The following is a 20646-nucleotide window of genomic DNA, read 5'->3' on the forward strand; positions in this document are numbered from 1 at the left end:
ATGTCTGGAAGCAAAAGTATCCCAGTAGAAATAAACAGCCCTAATAGCCCAGACTGTGGTACCCACTGTTTGTCACTCAAAGTAACCAAAGGCTTTTTGAGAAATGGATGCATCCAGGTCTGAGGCAGAAAATGAACATGATTAGCTTAGGATATTTTTCACACCAGGAAGCAAAGAAACTATCAAAGACTGATGGGGTTATGTCAAGAAGATATCAAGGCCAACATGACAGGCCAAAAATGAGATAATTCAAGCATCAAAATAAATGACTGTAACAGTGTAAAAACATTTCAAATATAAAAATCTGTTAGTTCATAAAATGATACTAAAACAAATGACTTCATTGATTGCCTCTGCAAATTACTAGGGTACTCACTAATTCTGAAAATTGACAAATGAAGACAATCAAGCATTTGTCCTAAGTAGGTGATTAAAAAAAAAGTTCTTTATATAAGCATGTTGGCTAAAAAGATGGAGGAGGAATAACAGTATCAGATAATCACCATTTGCCATCAGTAATTAAAACAAAGAGGGAATAATTATCAGTGACATTTAAACCTTTAGGTAAAAGATTTATGGAGAACCCTTAATGGATGGATCATGCTGACTATACCTGAACCTACTGATCAATCTGTTCACTAACATTAGGACAAACAGACATTATGTACCTTCTGATGTAATAAAACAGAAACTAAAAACACTGCTAGTAAAGTGGCCTTGACAAAGAATTGAATGAGATCTAATTAATTTCCACAATCAATTAGGTTATAGGAAGTATTGGGAATACAAAAGGATATAATCAGCCAAATGCCAAAATGTAAGAAATTCTATAGAAAAAGGACCTAATTCTTTCAATCAAAAAATGGCAATTAAAAAGAAGTGAGGAAGGAGGAACTGAGAGATTTAAGAGATATATCAACTAATGCCATGTATAGATGTATTTCTGGATCCTTATTTGAACAAGCCAGCTGTAAAGAAGCATCTTTGAAACAATGAATACAGAGCGGGTATTTTACCAGGAAATTATCATTAATTTTGTCGGGTAAGATTATAACTTTAAAAAATAGATACACGCTGAAGTATTCATCCTTAGATCATATAATACCAGGGAAGCTGAAAAATGTAAATATGAGTTCATTATAGTATTCTCTGTATTTGTGTTATCTGAAATATTCCCTAGTAAAAGTTTTAAAAATTTCATTTATAACAGTACCAAAAAAATGAAGTACAACTCACAATTGTTTTGCTCATCCATACTGGATAAGGAACAATAAATACTATGACCAAGAAAAAAAAATCTTTAATATTTTATGCCACTGAGGTTAGAGGGTTAGACTAAGTAGCACAACCTAACCTATCTTAATTCAGAGGCCAAGGTATTCTTTACAGCATCAGCAATATATTTGGGAAGCTTGTTCATTTTTATTAAAGCAGAGCTGTTTACAACCCTAGGACTCATGAGCTGGAACCCTTCCACCCACCAGATACACTGCTGGCAATATGCAAACATTTCTACCAGTCTTCATGTGATAATTTCAGCTCATAAGCAATTCATTCAATCTCTAAAAGTAGTAAAGAATTTGGGCCTTATGATTTAGAATTGTACTGTCTAATACAGTTGCCAGTAGTCACAGGTAGCTACTGAGTACCTTCAATGCGGTTAGTCTGAATTGAGATGTGATGTAAATGTAAAATATATAATTTATAAGCTTAAATACAAAAAGAAAAAACATCTAATATCTTAAATTGATTACATAATTATTAATTGATTACATGATCCTATATTATGCTGAAATGGAAATATTTTGAATATATTTGATTATATAAAATATAGTATTAAATCTTTGTAAAATGTTCCATCATAAATATACACAAATGTTACGCAACTAGAATATAAGGCAAAAAAATAAAAACTATAGCAGCTAAAGTTAGATCAGTAAATAGTACATACTCTTTTTCTCCCTTAAATAAAAATTCAATCTAAGTTCAGACACAGCAACAAATATGGAGATATACTGAAACAGTGCTATTTTTAAAAAGTAAATAAAATCAGGGATATCTTCTGGGCTTTTACATAGCCTACAGACCTTCAGTAGATACTTCCTATCAAGTACAGTAAAATATGTATTTGCTTGGATTAAATGAGTGAAAGTTTACATTACACTTTTGACTTTTAGGCAAATGCTTGAAATTAGGCTACATAGTACTGACCAAGAGGTTTTGTGTTAATAAAGATTAGAGGATCAATAGAATGTTAACCCTGGACTCAAAGCATCAATCTTGAACTATATCTAGGCATCTGTTACACTGCAATCATGTATCTTTAAGGAAATAGGTGTTCCTGAAATGCTTCTCTTATAACCTTAGCTAGGTGCATTAGCTCATGCCTGTAATCCCAGCACTTTGGAAGGCTGAGGCGTGTGGATCACCTGAGGTCAGGCGTTCTAGAGCAGCCTGGTTAACATGGCGAAACCCTATCTCTATTAAACATACAAAAATTAGCCGGGCACGGCTGCACACGCCTGTAGTCCCAGCTACTCAGGAGGCTGAGGCAGGAGAATCACTCGAACCTGGGAGACGAAGGTTGCAGTGAGCCAAGATCGTACCACTGCACTCCAGCTGGGGCGACAGGGTGAGACTCCATCTCAAAAAAAAAAATAAATAAATAAAATAAAAAATAAAATGCTTTTCTTACAATCTTTTAAAAAAATACGTATTTATTTGGAAACCATTTCTTTTTTTTAAATTCTTGACTGGAAAAAAAGGTAAACTTTAATTAAAGTCCCTATGTATATTAGTATAACTTCCGATTTAATGTTTCAAATAATAAGAGTCAGCAGCAGAGGGTAAAAGGTTCAAAAAGAGAATCTAAGATTTGAAAAAAACAAAGGCCAATTAAAAAAACAGAGATAAAATAATGTCCATCCCTTTGACTGAAGTCAACAGTTCTCCAGCTGAACAATCAAATTCACCTCTCCTGCAACCAAGATATAATAAAAAAGAATCAGGGCTTCTAATTACTAATTTTGCTTCTTATATCCCAATAAAAAGAGATGGGTACTGCAAAGTTGTTTGTTGTTGTTGTTGTTTTTTACCAGAAGAGTGCATTTCCCATTTAAAATGAGAAAACTTATCTTTCTGACACAGAGGGAAGCTGTGTGAATTTTCATAGTTGTTTCTAAGGTCTAACATATAAACAATTATCAATGGTGCAGATTTTCAGGCAAAGACATTTAATACAAAAAGTAAACTGCAATTGTAAGTTAACATTTACTATCTAGTTACTCCATCTTGTGGAGGCAAAGGGTATAATTATTAAGTGTTTTAAAAGCTCTGAGGACCTTCAAAAGTAGCAGGTTTAACAATCAACAAAAATGTGTGTGATTGTAATTTATGACATCTCAGTTATAGTTTGTTCACATTCAGAAACTACATTAGGATTAATGAACAGAATTAAGTCACGTTAAGTTGTACAGTTAATTATAACCAACCTCTTCAAAGATTCCCAACTTTTTATGTGAAGATTAAACAAAAACAACTCTACCATCTACTTTCACCACCTTTCATTTTTAAAAGGATATTTTTCACTTCAAATAGCAGGAAATAAAAATTAGTATAAAGGCCAGTATAAAAACACATTTCATAGTCTTTTTTATTCTCATCTCATTGTGAAAACCTCATCAAGGACCAGTATTATCCTTGTTTGGTTTTAGGGAGTCTCTGCCCTAAGTTACATTTCCCAATTTCCTCTTCTAACAATGGAGACTGAGTCTACTCTTTTCATGTTGCAATTATTTGTACATGTGTCTTATCTCCTGTACTCAAAGCACGCTGTACGTTAAATTCTTCCATCCAGGGGAGTGAAGAGGGAGCCCTGGGACTCTTAAAATTCAGGAATTGGAAAGGATCCCTAGACAACTCAGTGTTTTTAGATTGCCTTAACACTACCACTGGCAGGTGTGATGAGGTACCCAGAATCTGTACGCTATGCTCTTATTAAGACACTCGCCCCTTGCTCCCACCCAACAGTAAGGGCCCCACCAACCAAATATGATGTGAGACTACCAATACTATCTTATTAATGCCCATTAATCCCTGTACAACTCTTTAACCCCTAAGCCCACTGAGACCCCATCTCCTATTCTTACCCTACTCTTGAAATCCTGTCATCACTTGTGGAACCCACACTCAGCCATCAGCAAAATCTCCTATTCTGAACATCCTCTCTAAACTTTCCCCATTCTTTCTTGCTCTAATTGAACTCCAACTGGCTAACCCCTGCAGCTTTCTCAAATGGGAACATGATTTTTTTTTTTTTTTCTTTAACCTCTCACAGCTCATACCACTGGATCTGAGACTGGAATTAGGTGTCTTCCTTGCTACTCCCAGACTCTTTACTTGCCCTCTTTCCTAAAACTACTCTAGCTCTGAAACTCATATCGCCAGCCTACTGTAACCATGGTTCTCAATTGGGCAATTTTGCCTCTTTCGGCTACCTGGGGTATAATTGGCGATGTGTGAAGACGTTTTGGTCGTCACAACTGAGGAAGTTCCACTGGAACCTAGAGAGTCAAGGCCAGGAATGATGCTAAGTATCCTACTATGCACAGGACAGCTCCCCCTACCCCCCCAACAAAGAATGATCAGGTTCAAAATGTCAATAATGCCAAGGTTGAGAAATCCTGGTCTACAGTGCTCACTAATGCCACCTGCAGGACGCTCTTATCTCCTGCATCATTAACTTTGCTCTTTGGATCATTCCCATTAGTATACAAACATACTGTAATTTCCCTCATTTAAAAATATTTTCCATCCAGGTACAGTGGCTCATGCTTGTAATCTCAGCATTTTGGGAGGCTGAGGACCAGACTTTCTTCCTGAACTCCAGACTCATGTAACTACCTACTCAACATTCACATTTTGATATCTTAATGGGCATCTCACTTTTTTTTGAGATGGGGTCTTTACTCTGTCACCCAGGCTGGAGCACAGTGGTGTGATCACAGTTCACTGTAGTAGCCTCAACCTGCTAGGGATCAACTGATCCTCCCACCTCAGTCTCTTGAGTAGGTGTGCCACCACAACTCACCAATTTTTATTTTTTGTAAAGATAGTGCTTCCTTATGTTGCCAGGCTGGTCTTGAACTCCTGGACCCAAGTGATCCTCCTGCCTTGGCCTCCCAAAGTGCTGAGAGTATGGGTATGAGCCAACATGCCTGGCTGGCATCTCACATTTAACATATCCAAAACTAAACATCTGATCTTCCCTGGGGAAACTGCCTTTTTCATCCCACTAAACAACAACGTCCTGCCATTTGCAAAGGCTAAAACCTTGGAGTCATCTTTGAGTTCTCTCTCTCTACATCTAACTCCCACATCTAACTCATCAGCAAATCCTATACTTTACAGTCAGTATCAAAATCACAGCACTTACCATTTCTGTCATGGTATAAGCCGCTATCATCTCAGCTAAGATAACTACAACAGCCTCCTAACTGATCCCCTTGCTCTTCCTGTGCCCCCAAGGAGTCCATTTTCAATATAACAGCTAGAGTGACAGTCTTAAAATGTATACCAGAATCCTATGTGGTTCCCCATTTCCATCAAATTAAAATCAATGTCCTTTCAATGGCCTTTACAATAATGATACAATTACATACTATAACCCCTAGAGTTCTGTATTATATTGCTTCCTGGGTCCTATTCAATCTTTTCTCGTTCTCTTCTTCCCCTGCCTCACTTCATTGTAGCCATCTGGCTGCCTTGCCATTTTCCAAACATATCAGGCATCCTTCTGCTTACGTTCTTTTCCCACATAGCTATAAAATTCACTACCTTACCTCCTTTAGATCTTTACTCAAATGTCACTTTATCAGTAAGGTCTTCCCTGTTTTAAAATTTCACTCCTGTTCACCATTATTTACTTTACTGTCCTTCAGGGTATCTTCCACCTTCTGAAATGGTGCAAGTTTATTTTATTTATTGCCTGTTTCCCCTACTAGAATGTAAGCTCTAGAAAGACAGGAAAGCTATTGTTTTTGTTACTACTGAAGCCGGGGTTTAGAAAGTGTGTTAAAGAGTAGGCACTCAAATATTGGTAGAATTGAATTCCTCCTCTCCCACCTCTTACTTGACCTCCTAAAGCCAGCTTCCATGTTCTACTACTTAGGGTTTAATTCAAGAGTCCCTTTGATTCTTCTTACCCTCTCTACTGAACTAAAGCTGACTGCTATTTCTTTGACATTCACTCTAGAGTCATGGCATAGGAGAACTGCCAATTTCCATCAATAATACTAAATCTGATTTATTTAAACAAACACTTTTGAGCCAATATCCAGGTTTTAAAGAAATAAACCAAATCATCTATTGCATGTCTTTCATTTCCTTTTTCTTTTTTAAGACTAGGTCTTGCTCTGTCACCCAGGCAGGAGGGCAGTGGCACAATCTTGGCTCATTGCAACCTCCACCTCCTGGGTTCAAGCAATTCTCAAGCCTCAGCTACCCAAATAGTTGGGATTACAGGCATGTGCCACCACACTTGGCTAATTTTTGTATTTTCAATAGAGACAGGGTTTCGCCATGTTGGCCAGGCTGGTCTTTCGCTCCTGCTCTCATGTGATCCACCTGCCTTGGCCTCCCAAAGTGCTGAGATTATAGGCGTAAGCCACTACACTCAGTCCTTCATTTCCTGTTTATATGACATTTTGGGCAATCTTTACGATCATAATATGATTATATAGTATAATCCCTAGAGTCCTGAGCTAGGAGTTAGTAAACTACAGTGTTAGTTTTAACAAAGCCAATGATTTGAGTTCAAATTCTTTAACGTCTATCTATCAAATAGAGACTATTCTGGCCCTATTACATAGTGTCTCATAGAGAAATTATTCGTGTAGCTATTTTCTTTCCATTGCCTTTGAAGATTGAAGCCGTGTTTTATTCACCTGTGTATGTCACATGCTAACACATGCTAAATACAACATTTAGCAGCTAAATTTACATATGCATAAATACAAATTATTGCTATAAACATAAAATCAGATATGTGGAATTACTTCAGAAAACATATGGTATAACATAAAAAATACTATTTTTTTTTTTTTTAACATAAAATGAGGTTTAACTGATTGCCACAGAAAAGGGAGAAATTGTAGCTTTTCTCCTAAGGGAGAACACATTTATTTACTTATTCAGTTTGAAAATTAAAAATAAAACATGATAGTCGATTTTCTTCAATTGTTTTCTTTTCCTTCTTTTCCATGGCCAACAAAACCACTACTTTACCCTATAAAGATCATAAATTTGAAACTTTTAAACTTCAATGGTTCACTATTTTCCAGCATCCATGCCCAGTAATACCAAATCCCATCACTTGTTTTGTTCATAGGTCTCAGTTCCATCCTTCTCATTTTTGTTTCTGTAGCCATGATGTTAATTTTAAATTAAGGTGAATACTGCATGTTACTATATTTCAGTAATAAGTGCTGTATTTAGTCTCTTACCAGTACATCATGCACCAATGCCTGATATGTCCAAGTATGATGTAAAGGAGTTGCCAAATCTATGTTTCTGTCAACAAGGACTAATAAGGGCCTTTGGAAGCTGTAAATATATATTAAAAAAAACAATTACATAACTCTTGATACCAGTGTATACATTTAAAATATTCTACTACTTTCCAGCATATACTGGAAATAATATGATATGAGTAATAGTATGCTAATATTGACAATTCATAATACTTTGTTTTTTAGTATATGTGCTGCTGAAGCAAGCACCACAATACTTTGCTTTTTGTTGAGACAGGGTCTTGCTCTGTCACCTAGGCTGGAGTGCAGTGGCGCAATCATAGCTAACTGCAGCCTTGAACTCCTGGGCTCAAGCAATCCTCCTGCCTCGGCTTCTGGAGTAGCTGGGACTACAGGTGTGCACCACCACACACCTGGCTAATTTTTAAACATTTTTATAGAGATGGGGGAGGCTGGCTTTTAAAAAACAAATTTAACATTGTCACACAATTACAGTAATGCTTTGGACTACTTAGAGCTTGTGTGTGATGCCAGATTATAAATTTTACTTAGGAAACTTTTTTTTTTGAGACTCTGTCACCCAGGTTGAACTGTAGTGGCACAATCACAGGTCACTGCAGCCTTGACCTCCCAGGCTCAAGTAATCCTCCTACCTCAGCCTCCCAATTAGTTGAGACTCCAGGTGCGCACCACCACTCTTGGCTAATTAAATTTTTTTTTTTTTTTTTTTACAGACGGGGGCATCTTAACCGCATTGACCAGGTTGGTCGTGAACTCCTAGGCTGAAGTGATCCTCCCACCTTGGCCTCCCAAAGTACTAGGATTACAGGTGTGAGTTATCATGCCCTGCCAGGAAACTTTAAGGAAAAAAATCTATGTAAATATTTCTATAGAATAAATTGTGTAGTTAGCAAAACAATAAGCTGCTTCTATTCAGATGTTTTTGACATTTTCGTAAAAAAGGCAATAAGGAATAGTTATTGTCAGCTTCAGGGAAAACAAAGAGTAGGAGCTTATAAATTTACACAAATGTTTGACAGTTTCATAAATTAAAATTTTTTCCCTATAAACACAAACTCAAAAAAGCAGACCCTGGAGTAGAGCCTCAAAAAACTCTATATCACTATAATATACAAAATGAAGACATAATGCCATAATGGTACCTAATTATATTATTATCCCCTTAACAGAGAAGGCATATGACACCTCGTGTACTGTCACTCCATTATTACAATTTAGATGTGAAATAAACTACCACCAAAAGCAAAATGAGGCACAGTCATTTGGTTACCATGTGTCTACATTAGTTTTAGAGATCTGCTTTAGAGGCACTATCATATCAGGAGTGCACACCACTTTTCAAAAGGCATCACTATCTGTTTATACGTTTCCTTTTGCCATAGACTGCTTATTATTTTAGTGACTCATTACACTCTTCTGGGTATAGGACAGTGGACTTTCCTAACTGCATTGACTCTGGGATAAAAAGTCAGAGTGGCACCCTTGCAATCTACTATGATTTATTACACTAGAGCTAGACGGAAGGTAAGGGAGGACGGCCTACCGCAGGGTTTCTTAACCCTAGCACTACTGACATTTGGGGCTGGATAATTTCCTGTTATAGGGGGTTGTGGTGTGCATTATAGGATGTTTAGCAGCATCCTACAATGTATACTACAAGATTCTAGTAACACCTACCAGTTATGACAACCAAACATGTCTCCAGACATTACCAAATGGCTATGGGCGGGCAAAAACTGCTCTTAGTTGGAAATCACCAGCCTACGGTTGGATTCAAATGTATTTAACAATAGTCCAGCAAGGTTGTGACCACTAATGAAAATGATTAAGAAATGCATCCAACAAGTTGAGAAACAAGATGCCCATATTATGATAATGTGAATAAATTTTAAAAAATTATCCAAATAAAACAGTGCTTTTATATTGGTTTCTAAGGCCTATACCAGAGAGCTATAAAAAGGGAACTATTAAGTAAGGTATGACACAGTGGTAGGTTCTGTCAAAAAAAAAAAAAAAAAAAATCAGATGAGAAATTGATGTTTTTCTTCTACCTAATGAGAAACATTTTGAAGAATATTTAAAACCAGCAACGAAATCATAGAACCATTTAAAATAATGTGGAAACTGAGACAGTTAACCAAACAATTGAAACACAGTGTTAGTGTGAACTCCATGTTACACAAGTAGTTTATAAAGCTGTAGGAGACACCAGACTGACTTGAAATGAAGTCTACAGAAGGTTATTATGAAATTATTATTTTTAGTGGGCAGTTATTTCTCTGGGCATCTATTTATTCTCACAGGCTTTATTCATTAATTCATCTAAACTGGGGTTAAGAATTAATTTTCCAGAATATAATCTCTTCTTTAAATAATTCTCAGCCATTTGAGTATGTTTCTTTACTTCTTTACTCCATTACTATTAACAATCAAAAGTTAAACATACCATAACGTATAGGGTTTTTTAGTATTTCTATTGAATAATAAGCAGCCAAAAACATTGGCATTACTTACTCATGCTAGAAATGCTAACAATGATAAAAAGTTTTGCAAGTTTAGACTATTAGTATTTAAGTATAAACTGGAAATTAGATTAATAAAGGTAGAAACAGATATAAGTATCACAAGTTTTTCACTCTGTGAAAAATTACCAAGCAGCTTAATAATTGAAAGAAAACGGCTTCTGACCTTCAGTCTTATACACAGAAAAATTTCTTATAGATGCTAAAAGAACAGTAACAAAAAAACTCTACAAATATTTTTAAGTCTTATACGTGTATTTAATAACAGTAATACCTGAATTGGCCAGCTCCAAGTGTATCACCTGTAAAAAGACTGTTTCTTGCATCTCTTAGATTTTCTCGAAGTTTCTTGTCTAGTTTCTGAAAAATAAAATTGTAGATTTACTCTTAACAGCTTCATGTAACTTTATGGAGGTTAATTCATAATGTGTTTTTAGTTTCATTACCAAGAAACTTGGAATTTCTTTACAAATAGCAAATCTAAAATCTAAATATTTTAGCTCCTTCTTACCACTTCAATATCATCGTAACTTGGACTTACAAAGATCAGTGCCTTTTCTACTGTGAGTCAGGCTTGATTTCACTAATAAGAACTTTCCATTGACTAATTTTACTTTGGCTATAGGAAATGCTTTGCAGTAACGACCCACACTCTTTTCCCAAGCATGACTGTTTTATCAAGGAAAGTGTCTATATGGAGAAAATGTTGACTTGGGTGGGTAGGAGTGAACAAAGTAGTGGTGGGTACAAGAAGCCTCAGAAGAGAAATGGAACGTATGGAAGAAGGCAGTCTTCCACCAGTCAGTAATTCACTTGGGCTAATAAAGTTCCAAAATACTTCCCTCTTTTTCATTAATTCTATAATTTCTCTAATCCCTTATTCATTTCTTAATCTTTAAAGCAAATTTATGAACACTTACTTTATATTTAATATTTTACTTCAATATAGTGGGATAGCAAAAAGCACTTCACCATTTTAAAAATGGTTATGATTAGTAATAAATATTTGCTAAATGAAGTTAAATATTAAATAATCTGGGGGATCAAATAAGTGTAAAATACTGCTTGGTTAAATGAGGAATATACATTTTAGTTTTAAAAAAAGAAATAGGACTGGAATAGCACACTGGAGTAAATAATTTTACTTTCTCACGTGGAAGTAAACAATTACTTTTTATCTTTGGTGGAATCTCAATGTAATAAGATAAAAATATTTGCTATTGGTACTTACAACCAAGCAATCATATATTTAAATATTAACAAAACACTTGTGTTACTTGTGGAAAAACAATTCACACAATGTTATTTATCTCCACGTGATATCTGCATGAACTTACCACTGCTACCATTTCTGCTGCTGTTCCTCTTGAACATCTGATTATAGGAACAGCACCTATTTTAACAACAAATGTTAGAAATGATCTTGGCTCTTAATTAAAATAGATACTTATAAAATACGTCAGCATCAAAAATAACAGATGTGATAGATACATACAGTTTCACCTTATATACATGATTTTATGTATTTATTTTTCCACTTTTTTAATTAAAAAAATTTAAAAATATATTTAGGGTGTACAAGTACAGGTTTCTTACATGCATATATTGCATAGTGGTGAAGTCTGGGCTTTTAGTGCACCCATCACCCGAATAATGAACACTACTCAAAAGGTAATTTTTCAACCCTCCCCGCAACAAGCACACATAAAAGGATTTATAATTTCCCCCACAAGCTCACATAAAAGATTTATAATTTCAAGAGTAAAAGCAAGTTTCAGAAATGAACCTTCCTATTAATAAAGAAAACAACAGGGAGTCAGAAGAAAACTACATGGAGCTGACCCATCAGTGTGACTGCATTTTTTTCAATGGATTGACTAAATCAGTATTTTCATCTCCCACAGGCAGTTTCGTTTCTTTTCTTCTTCTTTTTTTTTTTGAGACGGGGTGTCACTCTGTCACCCAAGCTAGGAGGCTGGAGTGTGGTGGTGCAATCATGGCTAGCCTTGACCTGCTGGGCTCAAACCATCCTCCCCCTCAGCCTCCTGAGTAGTTGGGACTGCAGGCACAGGCCACCAAGCCTGGCTACTTTGGCAAAACTCTGTCTCTATAAAAATTGCAAAACATTTGCTGGGCATGGTAGTGTGTGCCTGTGGTCCCAGCAACTGGAAAGGTTGAGGTGGGAGAATCACCTGAGCCTGGAAAATCTAAGGCTGCAGTGAATCATGATCACATCACTGCACTCCAGCCTGGGCATCAGAGTGAGACTCTATGTCAGAAATTTTTTTTCTCTATGCTGTCCAGGCTGGTCTGAGTTTAAGTGATCCTGCTACCTCAACCACCTAAAATGCTGGAATAACAGGTGTGAGCCTCTGCACCTGGCCTAGGCAGTTTCAATACATAAGCTTACTCTACTCACAGGACTCACATTAATTTGACTTAAAAGAAAAGAATGAAAAGAGCTTAGCTAATTTAGCAATTTGGGGATTGCTAGTTTTTGTTTATTTTACAAATTGACAATAAAATACTGTAGTTTTTTTATAAATACCAATTTAAACAATAGAAAACACATTATTCATATAGGTTGAAATCCTAAATAGAAAGTTCAATTGCACTGAAAGTCTCATAAGACAAACTAGAACACTGTAATATTTATATGCTGAAATTGTCCATTTTAGATTCTATAGGAAATATCAGTCAATTTGCAAAAGTAAAAACACAAAATAGCAAATTTTTCAAAACTGTGTTTTCTTTTGACAGCAAAAGTTATAAATGTTTGTAATAAAAAATTTAAATAAGACTAGAAACATATAAACTTAACCCTCTTGACTCCAGCCCTCACAAATAACCCCCATTAGAATTAGAAATGGATGCCTCCATGTTGTTTTCTACATATAGTCTAATAAGTGCATGTATATATGTAAAAAAACAAAAATAAGATAGTATATATACTGTTCTAAAACTTGTTTTTCCCCATGTAACAATTTAGTGTTGACATCCTTCTATGTCAGATTGGCAATAATTTCAATTTCTCCTTTGAAAAATAAATCACTGGCTAGGCATGGTGGCATACACCTGTAATCCCAGAACTTTGGGAGGCTGAGGCGGGCGGATCACCTGAGGCCAGGAGTTCGAGACCAGCCTGGCCAACATGGTGAAACCCCGTCTCTGCTAAAAATACAAAAATTATCCAGGCGTGGTAGAACATGCCTATAATCCCAGCTACTCGGGAGGCTGAGGCAGAAGAATCGCTTGAACCCGGGGGGTGGAGGTTGCAGTGCAACCTTCCTAGCATTTGGCAAAATTTTACAGACTCTGTAGGGTGACAAAATAGAAATAAAATTATGTCTGTTTAACACTAAAAGTTGTATACATGTGCTTTCTTTATATAAACAACAACAACAACAAGAACCCATGTAAGGGCAATGAAAGCAGTTCAAAGCAGGCTGAAACCGGAGGGATTAACTCTTGAAAGAAGAGAATCACATAAGATAGTATATATTTTTAACCAACTTCTCTCCTGAGGGTACTTGACACATTACATGGCACACAGGAGAAAGAACTCAAGCAGAAAACAGGAAAATTACTGAGCTGAAGAATCAAAGACTGGAGCTCAGGGCTGGAAATTAAGGGAAAAAAAATCCCTGAGAGGAGGGAGTCATACAATTTGCATATAAATTCTCTACATGTCTAAACATTGTCTAAATCTTAAGACTATACATGGTAGCTCTTTTTTTTTTTTGTGACATAGAGATTTTATTAATCTAGTGTGAGGATCATTTTAACAAAAAGGTTTCAAGTGTCTAAAAAATTAAAATTGCAATTAGGCTTTTAAACTGATCCATCAGTGATAGTAAAGCACAAAGTCATATATCAGATACTAAACACAAGTAATTTTAGACAATCTACATCAGTGCTTTACATTTTGAATCAATAAAATCAGAAATTGTTTCTTTGAAAGGACAAACAAGATAGGTAGACCACTAGTTAGGTCAACAAAGAAAAAAAGAGAGACAATCCAAATAAACACAATGAGAAATGACAAGGGCAACATTATCACCAACCCCACAGAAATATAAAAAACCCTCAGAGACTATTACAAACACCTCTATGAACGCAAACTAGAAAACCTAACAGAAATGTATAAATTTCTGGAAACATACAACCTGCCAAGATTTAACAAGGAAGAAACTGAAGTTCTGGAATAACAAATTCCAAAACTGAATCAGTAAGAAAAAACCTACGAACCAGAAAAAGCCCTAGACCAGATGGATTCACAGTCAAATTCTAACAGATATACAAAGAAGAGCTGGTACCAATACTACTGATATTATTCTAAAAAAATCGAGGAGGAGGGACTCTTCCCTAACTCATTCAATGAGGCCAGTATCATTCTCATACCAAAACCTAGCAGAGACTAAACAAAAAAATAAAACTTCAGTCTGATACCCCTGATTAATACAGGTGCAACAACCTTCAACAGAATATTAGTAAACTGAATCCAAAAAAAATGAATCCATCACGATCAAATAGGCTTTATTCCCAGGATGCAAGGTTGATTCAATACATGCAAATTAGTAAACTATGTGCTTCACTACATAAAAAGAACTAAAAACAAAAACCATATGATCATCTTAACAGACATGAAAAAGGCTTTTGAAAAAATTCACCATCACTTTATTTAAAAAACCCCCAGCTGGTCATGGGGGCTCACGCCTGTAATCCTGGTACTTTGGGAGGCCAAGGCAGGTGGAACACGAGGTAAGAGATTGAGACCATCCTGACCAACGTGGTGAAAGCCCGTCTCTACTAAAAATACAAAAATTAGCTGGGCGTGGTAGCGTGTGCCTGTAGTCCCAGTTACTCGGGAGGCTGAGGCAGGAGAACCGATTGAACCCAGGAGGCGGAGGTTGCAGTGAGCCAAGGTTGTGCCACTGCACTGCAGCCTAGCAACAGAGCGAGACTTCATCTAAAACAAACAAACAAAAAAACCACCCTCAACAAATTAGGCAATGAAGAAATATACCGCAAAATAATAGGAGCAATCTATGACAAACACACAGCCAATGTCATAATAAATGGGCAAAAGCTGTAAGCATTCCCCCTGAGAACTTGAATAAGACAAGGACACCCACTTCCATTTAACATAGTACTGGAAGTCGTAGCCAAAGCAATCAGGCAAGAGAAAGAAATAAAAGACATCCTAATAGAAAGAGAAGAAGTCATACTATCTCTTTGCAGGCCATGTTACCTTATACCTCACAAATTCCATATTCTCTGCCCAAAGGCTCCCAGAACTAATAAGCAGCTTCAGTAAAGTTTCAGGATGCAAAAGTCAATGTACAAACACCAGGAGCATTTCTATACACCAATAATATCCAAGCTGACAGCCAAATCAAAAATGCAATCCCATTCACAATAGCCACAAAAAGAGCAAAATACCTAGGAATACAGCTAATTAGGGAGGTGAAAGAGCTCTACAACAAGAATTACAAAACGAAAAGAAATCAGAGATGACACAAACAAATGGAAAAACATTCCATGTTCATGGATAAGAAGGCTCAATATTAAAATGGCCATACTGCCAAAGCAATTTACAAATTCAGTGCTATTCCTACCAAATTACCAATGTCAGTTTTCACGGAATTAGGAAAAATTTTTCTGAAAGTCATACAGAACCAAAAAAGAGCCTGAACAGCCAAAGCAAATCTAAGCAAAAAGAACAAAGCTGGGAGCATTACACATCCTGACTTCAAAGTACACTACTACATGGCTTTCACTGTAGTAACCAAAACAGCATGGTACAAAAACACACACACAGACCAATGGGACAGGTTAGAGAACCCAGAAATAAAGCCACACACCTTACAACCATTTGATCTTTGATAATGTTGATAATAACAAGCAACAGGGAAAGAACTTCCTATTCAGTAAGTGGTGCTGGGATAACTCCCTATTCAGTAAGTGGTGCTACCTATATGCAGGAGATTAAAACTGAACCCCTTCCTTTCACCATAAACAAAAATAAACTCAAAATGGACTAAAGACTTAAATGTAAGACCTCAAGCTATAAAAATCCTAGAAGAAAACCTAGACACCATTCTGAACACAGGCCTTGGCAAAGACTTCATGTTGAAGTCTCCAAAAACAATCAGAAAACCAAAACAGACAAATTGGACCTAATTAAACTAAAGAGCTTCTGCAGAGCAAAAGAAACTATCAGCAAAATGAATGGACAACCTACAGAATGGGAGAAAATATTTGCGAACTATGCATCCAACAGAATTTCTAAGGAACTTAAACAAATTGACAAGCAAAAACAGACAACCCCATTAAAAAATGGCCAAAGGACATGAACAGACACTTCTCAAGGAAAAAAAAAAAAAAAAAAGGACATACGTGGCCAGCAAGCATATGAAAAAAAGCTCAATATCACTAATCATTAGAGAAATGAAAATTAAAACCACAATGAGTTACCATCTCACACCAGTCAGAAGGTCTATTATTAAAAGCCAAAAAATAATAGATGTTGGTGAGGTTACAGAGGAAAGGGAACACTTATACACTGTTGGTGGGAATGTAAATTAGTTCAGCCACTGTGGAAAGCAATTTGAAGGCTTCTCAAAGAACTTAAAACAGAACTACCATTCGACTTAGCAATCCCATTACTGGGTATACAGCGAAAAGAACATAAATCATTCTATGAAAAAGACACATCTACCCATATGTTCACTGCAGTAATATTCACAATAGCAAAGACATGGAATCAACCTACATGCCTATCAAGGGTGGATTGGATAAAGAATTTGTGGTACACATACATCATGGAATACTACAGAGTCATAAAAAAAGAGTGAAATCATATGCTTAGCAGCAACATAGATATAACTAGAGGCCATTATTCTAAGGGAATTAACAGAAACAGAAAACAAAATACCCCATGTTCTCACTTTTAAGTGGGAACTAAACAAAAAGAAAAGACACAAAGATGACAGTAACAGATATTGGGGTCAACCTGAGCAGGGAGGATGAGGGTCAAAAACTCCCTATCAGGTACCACACCCATAGCCTGGGTGACAAATTCATTTGTACACCAAACCCCAGTGACACGTAATTTACCCCTGTAACAAACTCGCACATGTATCCCCCAAACCTAAAAGTTGAAAATAAGAAAAAAAAATTAAAAATAAATTTTGAAGGTGTAGGTAGATTAGTATTATATACATAAAGTTTTCTGGAGCCTTGGGCATCTGAACTTAACAGTTAACAAACATTTATTTCTCTATTTAGAAATGTGTTTGAAATTTTTCACAATGAAATATTAAAAGAAAATTAACAGGCACATAGGTGGTGAGGTCACCACCAAGGCATTCAAATATAGCAGAAAATTATAATTACCAAAGACATCTAAAATGAAAACTCAAAAGATCTGCTAAATGTTAAGAGAACCACATCAAGTTATTGGAAGAATGTTTTTATATACTATTGAATATATATTTTACACCACTCGAGAACCTCTAGAGATCCAGGTAAGTTAGAAAGAATCACATTACAGTGTAATACATTAAAATTACTAGTTAAATAATTTGCTTTGAAGAATAACCAGAAAGACTGGAAAACTTACCCAGAGTAACAAAAAAGCAGAAGAGGCTGTCAACTATAGTGTCCATAACAGTTTCCATTTCCGTGTCTGTGATATCTGGCCTGTTAATGGCTAAAATGACAGAAAAAGGAGAAAAAGTTGAGCCAAACTTATGCCTCATCTTTATGAAACTCCTAAAATTATTACTGAACTCTTAAGTGATACATAATAAAACTCAGTAAGTGAAATCTTTTGGTTTAAACCTTTTTTTCTTTTTTTTTTGAGACAGGATCTTGCTCTGTCACCCAGGAGGGAGTGCAGAGACATGATCATGGCTTACTGCAGCCTCAACCTCCTGGGCTCAAGTGATCCTCCCATCTCAGTCTTCACAGTAGCTGGGACCACAGGCACATGCTACCACGCCCTGCTAATTAAACAATTTTTTTTTGTAGAGATGGGTCTCCCTATTTGCCCAGGCTGGTCTTGAACTCCTGGGCTCAAGCGACCCTCCTACCTTGGCTTCCCAAAGGGCTGGGATTATAGGCATGAGCCACCACACTCTGCCTGCTTTAAACTTCTTTTAAGTGAACAAATATCTGTTAAAAATTATATCACCTCAAAGAGAAAAATAAATAACTACAACAAACTACCTTAACATCAGACATTAGGAGACTACTAATAAGAAAAACAACCCCACGATGTAAACTTACAAAATTTTTGCCAGAGCAAACAGGAAAAGAAATATCATATTCCATAGTTTTATTCATAAACACCAGATGGCCTCAAGAAACTACTGATTCTGTTACCCAACTACAGCCAGAAAAGGAAATGCAAGTAAATTATGGCACAACCAACATCACATACCATTTTCTTTATATTAAGTTACATAAATTTCTCTTCTGATCTACAAGAGTATACATAAGTAGTTCCCAAACTTTACTAAGAATCACTCAGGGAATACAGGGAAAAATTCTCTGGAAGTTTTTAAAGATTAAAGATTCTTTTCCCTTTCCTTTAGGGATTCTGTATGGATATGAATAATTCTAAAAAACCAGTAATTTTGAGGCTGGGCATGGTGGCTCATACCTGTAATCCCAGTACTCTGGGAGGCTGAGGTGGGCAGATCACCTAAGGTAAGGAGTTTGAGACTAGCCTGGCTAACATGGTGAAACCGCGCCTCTACTAAAAACACAAAAATTAGCCAGATGTGGTGGCACACGCCTGTAATTCTAGTTACTTGGGAGGCTGAGGCAGGAGGATCACTTGAACCTGGGAGACAGAGGTTGCAGTGAGCTGAGATCACATCACTGTACTCCAGCCTGGGCAACAGAGCAAGACTCTGTTTGGGGGCGGGCAGGGGGAACCACCTATAATGTTGACAAGCACCTCAGGCAATTCTAATGCAAATAGGCCTTGGGGCTAGGCTTTAAGAAACATTGCTGTGTAGACTGTCTTTGACAAAGACCTTGACTTACTTATCTTCCTCTCACAATATCAAGGCACAGCATCTGATGAAGATCAATAACTATATGTTGAAAGATTGTCTAAACTATTGTTTACAAAGTATTTTTAATGTCCCAATATCCTGAAAGTGAAAACACATATAAAATTTAATACCACTTGTGGTTACCATAAGAGGAAAGCAGACTTCAACTGGATAACTCCAAGTATCTACAGAAAGCCTGGCCCACCCAGACAACACATAAAAGAATTCAATCAGGCAATACAGAATCTAAAAGAAGGAAATGGGCCATTACTCAGGTGTTGCAAATACCATCTATTTCAATCAGATGAAATAAATATCATAAAGCAGACAATTTGCATTACGTGCATTCGGGGATATCAATTCAAGGAAACACATCCAATTCATTTTATTAATCAGTGGCACAAGTGATCTGTAGACACTTCAAACCTTTTAGTTAAATCACTAGTACATTTTTGTTAATTACTGGCACTAGAAAAATCTATATAGAAGCATACAGCCCTTGAGTCCTATACCCTAGTTCCACATTTCTGAATGAAAAGTAACCCTAACAGTCATAAACTGCTAACCAATAACCTCACCTCAACTTGAGGTAATGGCTTGCTTTGTCTAAGATAGCAGCCTTAGTTTGACTGAGATAATAAATCTGCTTGCTCCCAATCCATGGAAAGTTTAGAATGAAAAAGATTTGCAAATCAACACCATGATATTAATATAATCATATTTAGGAACATTTGTTTAAAATTTTTAAAGCATTGTAACATTTGAGACAATTAGGTATGTGATTACATAATGATAAAGAATGTTATCTCTGGAGTGAGACTGTGTTTAGTAAGCTGGCTCTACCATTTCCTCATCAAGTTACTTAATAGCTATGTCTCTGTTTTCTCATCTTGAAAATGGAAATAATTTCTGCTTCATAAAGTTATTCTGAGGATTAAATTAGCTTATATTATAACATGCTGAAAACACTGATTGGCATAGAGTGAGCCATTACTATTATCATTATTGAGAATCTGGGTGATTAGTCATGTGATTACACTTTAAAATTCGCAATTAATCTCAAACATGATCTTTTAAAAAAGCTGGCAGGTACAAAAAATGTAATTAAACTTATAAGTATACGAATATTTAACAAATTTTACACTCATTACAAATTTAACTATTTTTAAATAATTATTTAAACACTTGGGCAGATTTTGCTTGTTAGAATTATAAACTTGTCTGGTATATGAAGTACAGTACCTAAAAAAAAACCACTTAATATTCTTTAATAAAATTTAAAATGTTTAAGGGAATTCAACACACCAAGTTTTCCAATTAAGCTTGTTAAAGGGGACTGATTAGGAAAATTTAGACTGTTCAATATGAGTTAATCCATCAAAAATAAAGATGCTTTTTACTTTACCAGATTTAGAAACAATGTAACACAATTCATATTCAATTTAAAGGCTTCAGGAAAACTAGGTTTTAAAATATGTAACTTAAATAACTTGCTAATTCATTTAA

The 20646-nt window shown here is 35.9% G+C and overlaps 1 protein-coding gene across 3 annotated transcripts in view; it reads right to left on the bottom strand.

Moving 5' to 3' along the window:
* Window positions 1-20646, bottom strand: part of SCFD1 (sec1 family domain containing 1) — a 103729-nt gene that overhangs the window by 64920 nt on the left and 18163 nt on the right. For all 3 annotated transcript variants that reach the window (XM_026455070.1, XM_026455072.1, XM_026455071.1), the window contains 4 exons: window positions 17697-17786; window positions 11410-11465; window positions 10347-10432; window positions 7503-7602 (listed from right to left, as the gene is read on the bottom strand). In XM_026455070.1, the coding sequence (XP_026310855.1) occupies window positions 7503-7602; window positions 10347-10432; window positions 11410-11465; window positions 17697-17786 (332 nt within the window). The remainder of the gene's footprint in view (window positions 1-7502; window positions 7603-10346; window positions 10433-11409; window positions 11466-17696; window positions 17787-20646) is intronic.

Source organism: Piliocolobus tephrosceles, chromosome 6 (assembly GCF_002776525.5).
Source record: "Piliocolobus tephrosceles isolate RC106 chromosome 6, ASM277652v3, whole genome shotgun sequence".
NCBI classification, from domain to species: domain Eukaryota; kingdom Metazoa; phylum Chordata; class Mammalia; order Primates; family Cercopithecidae; genus Piliocolobus; species Piliocolobus tephrosceles.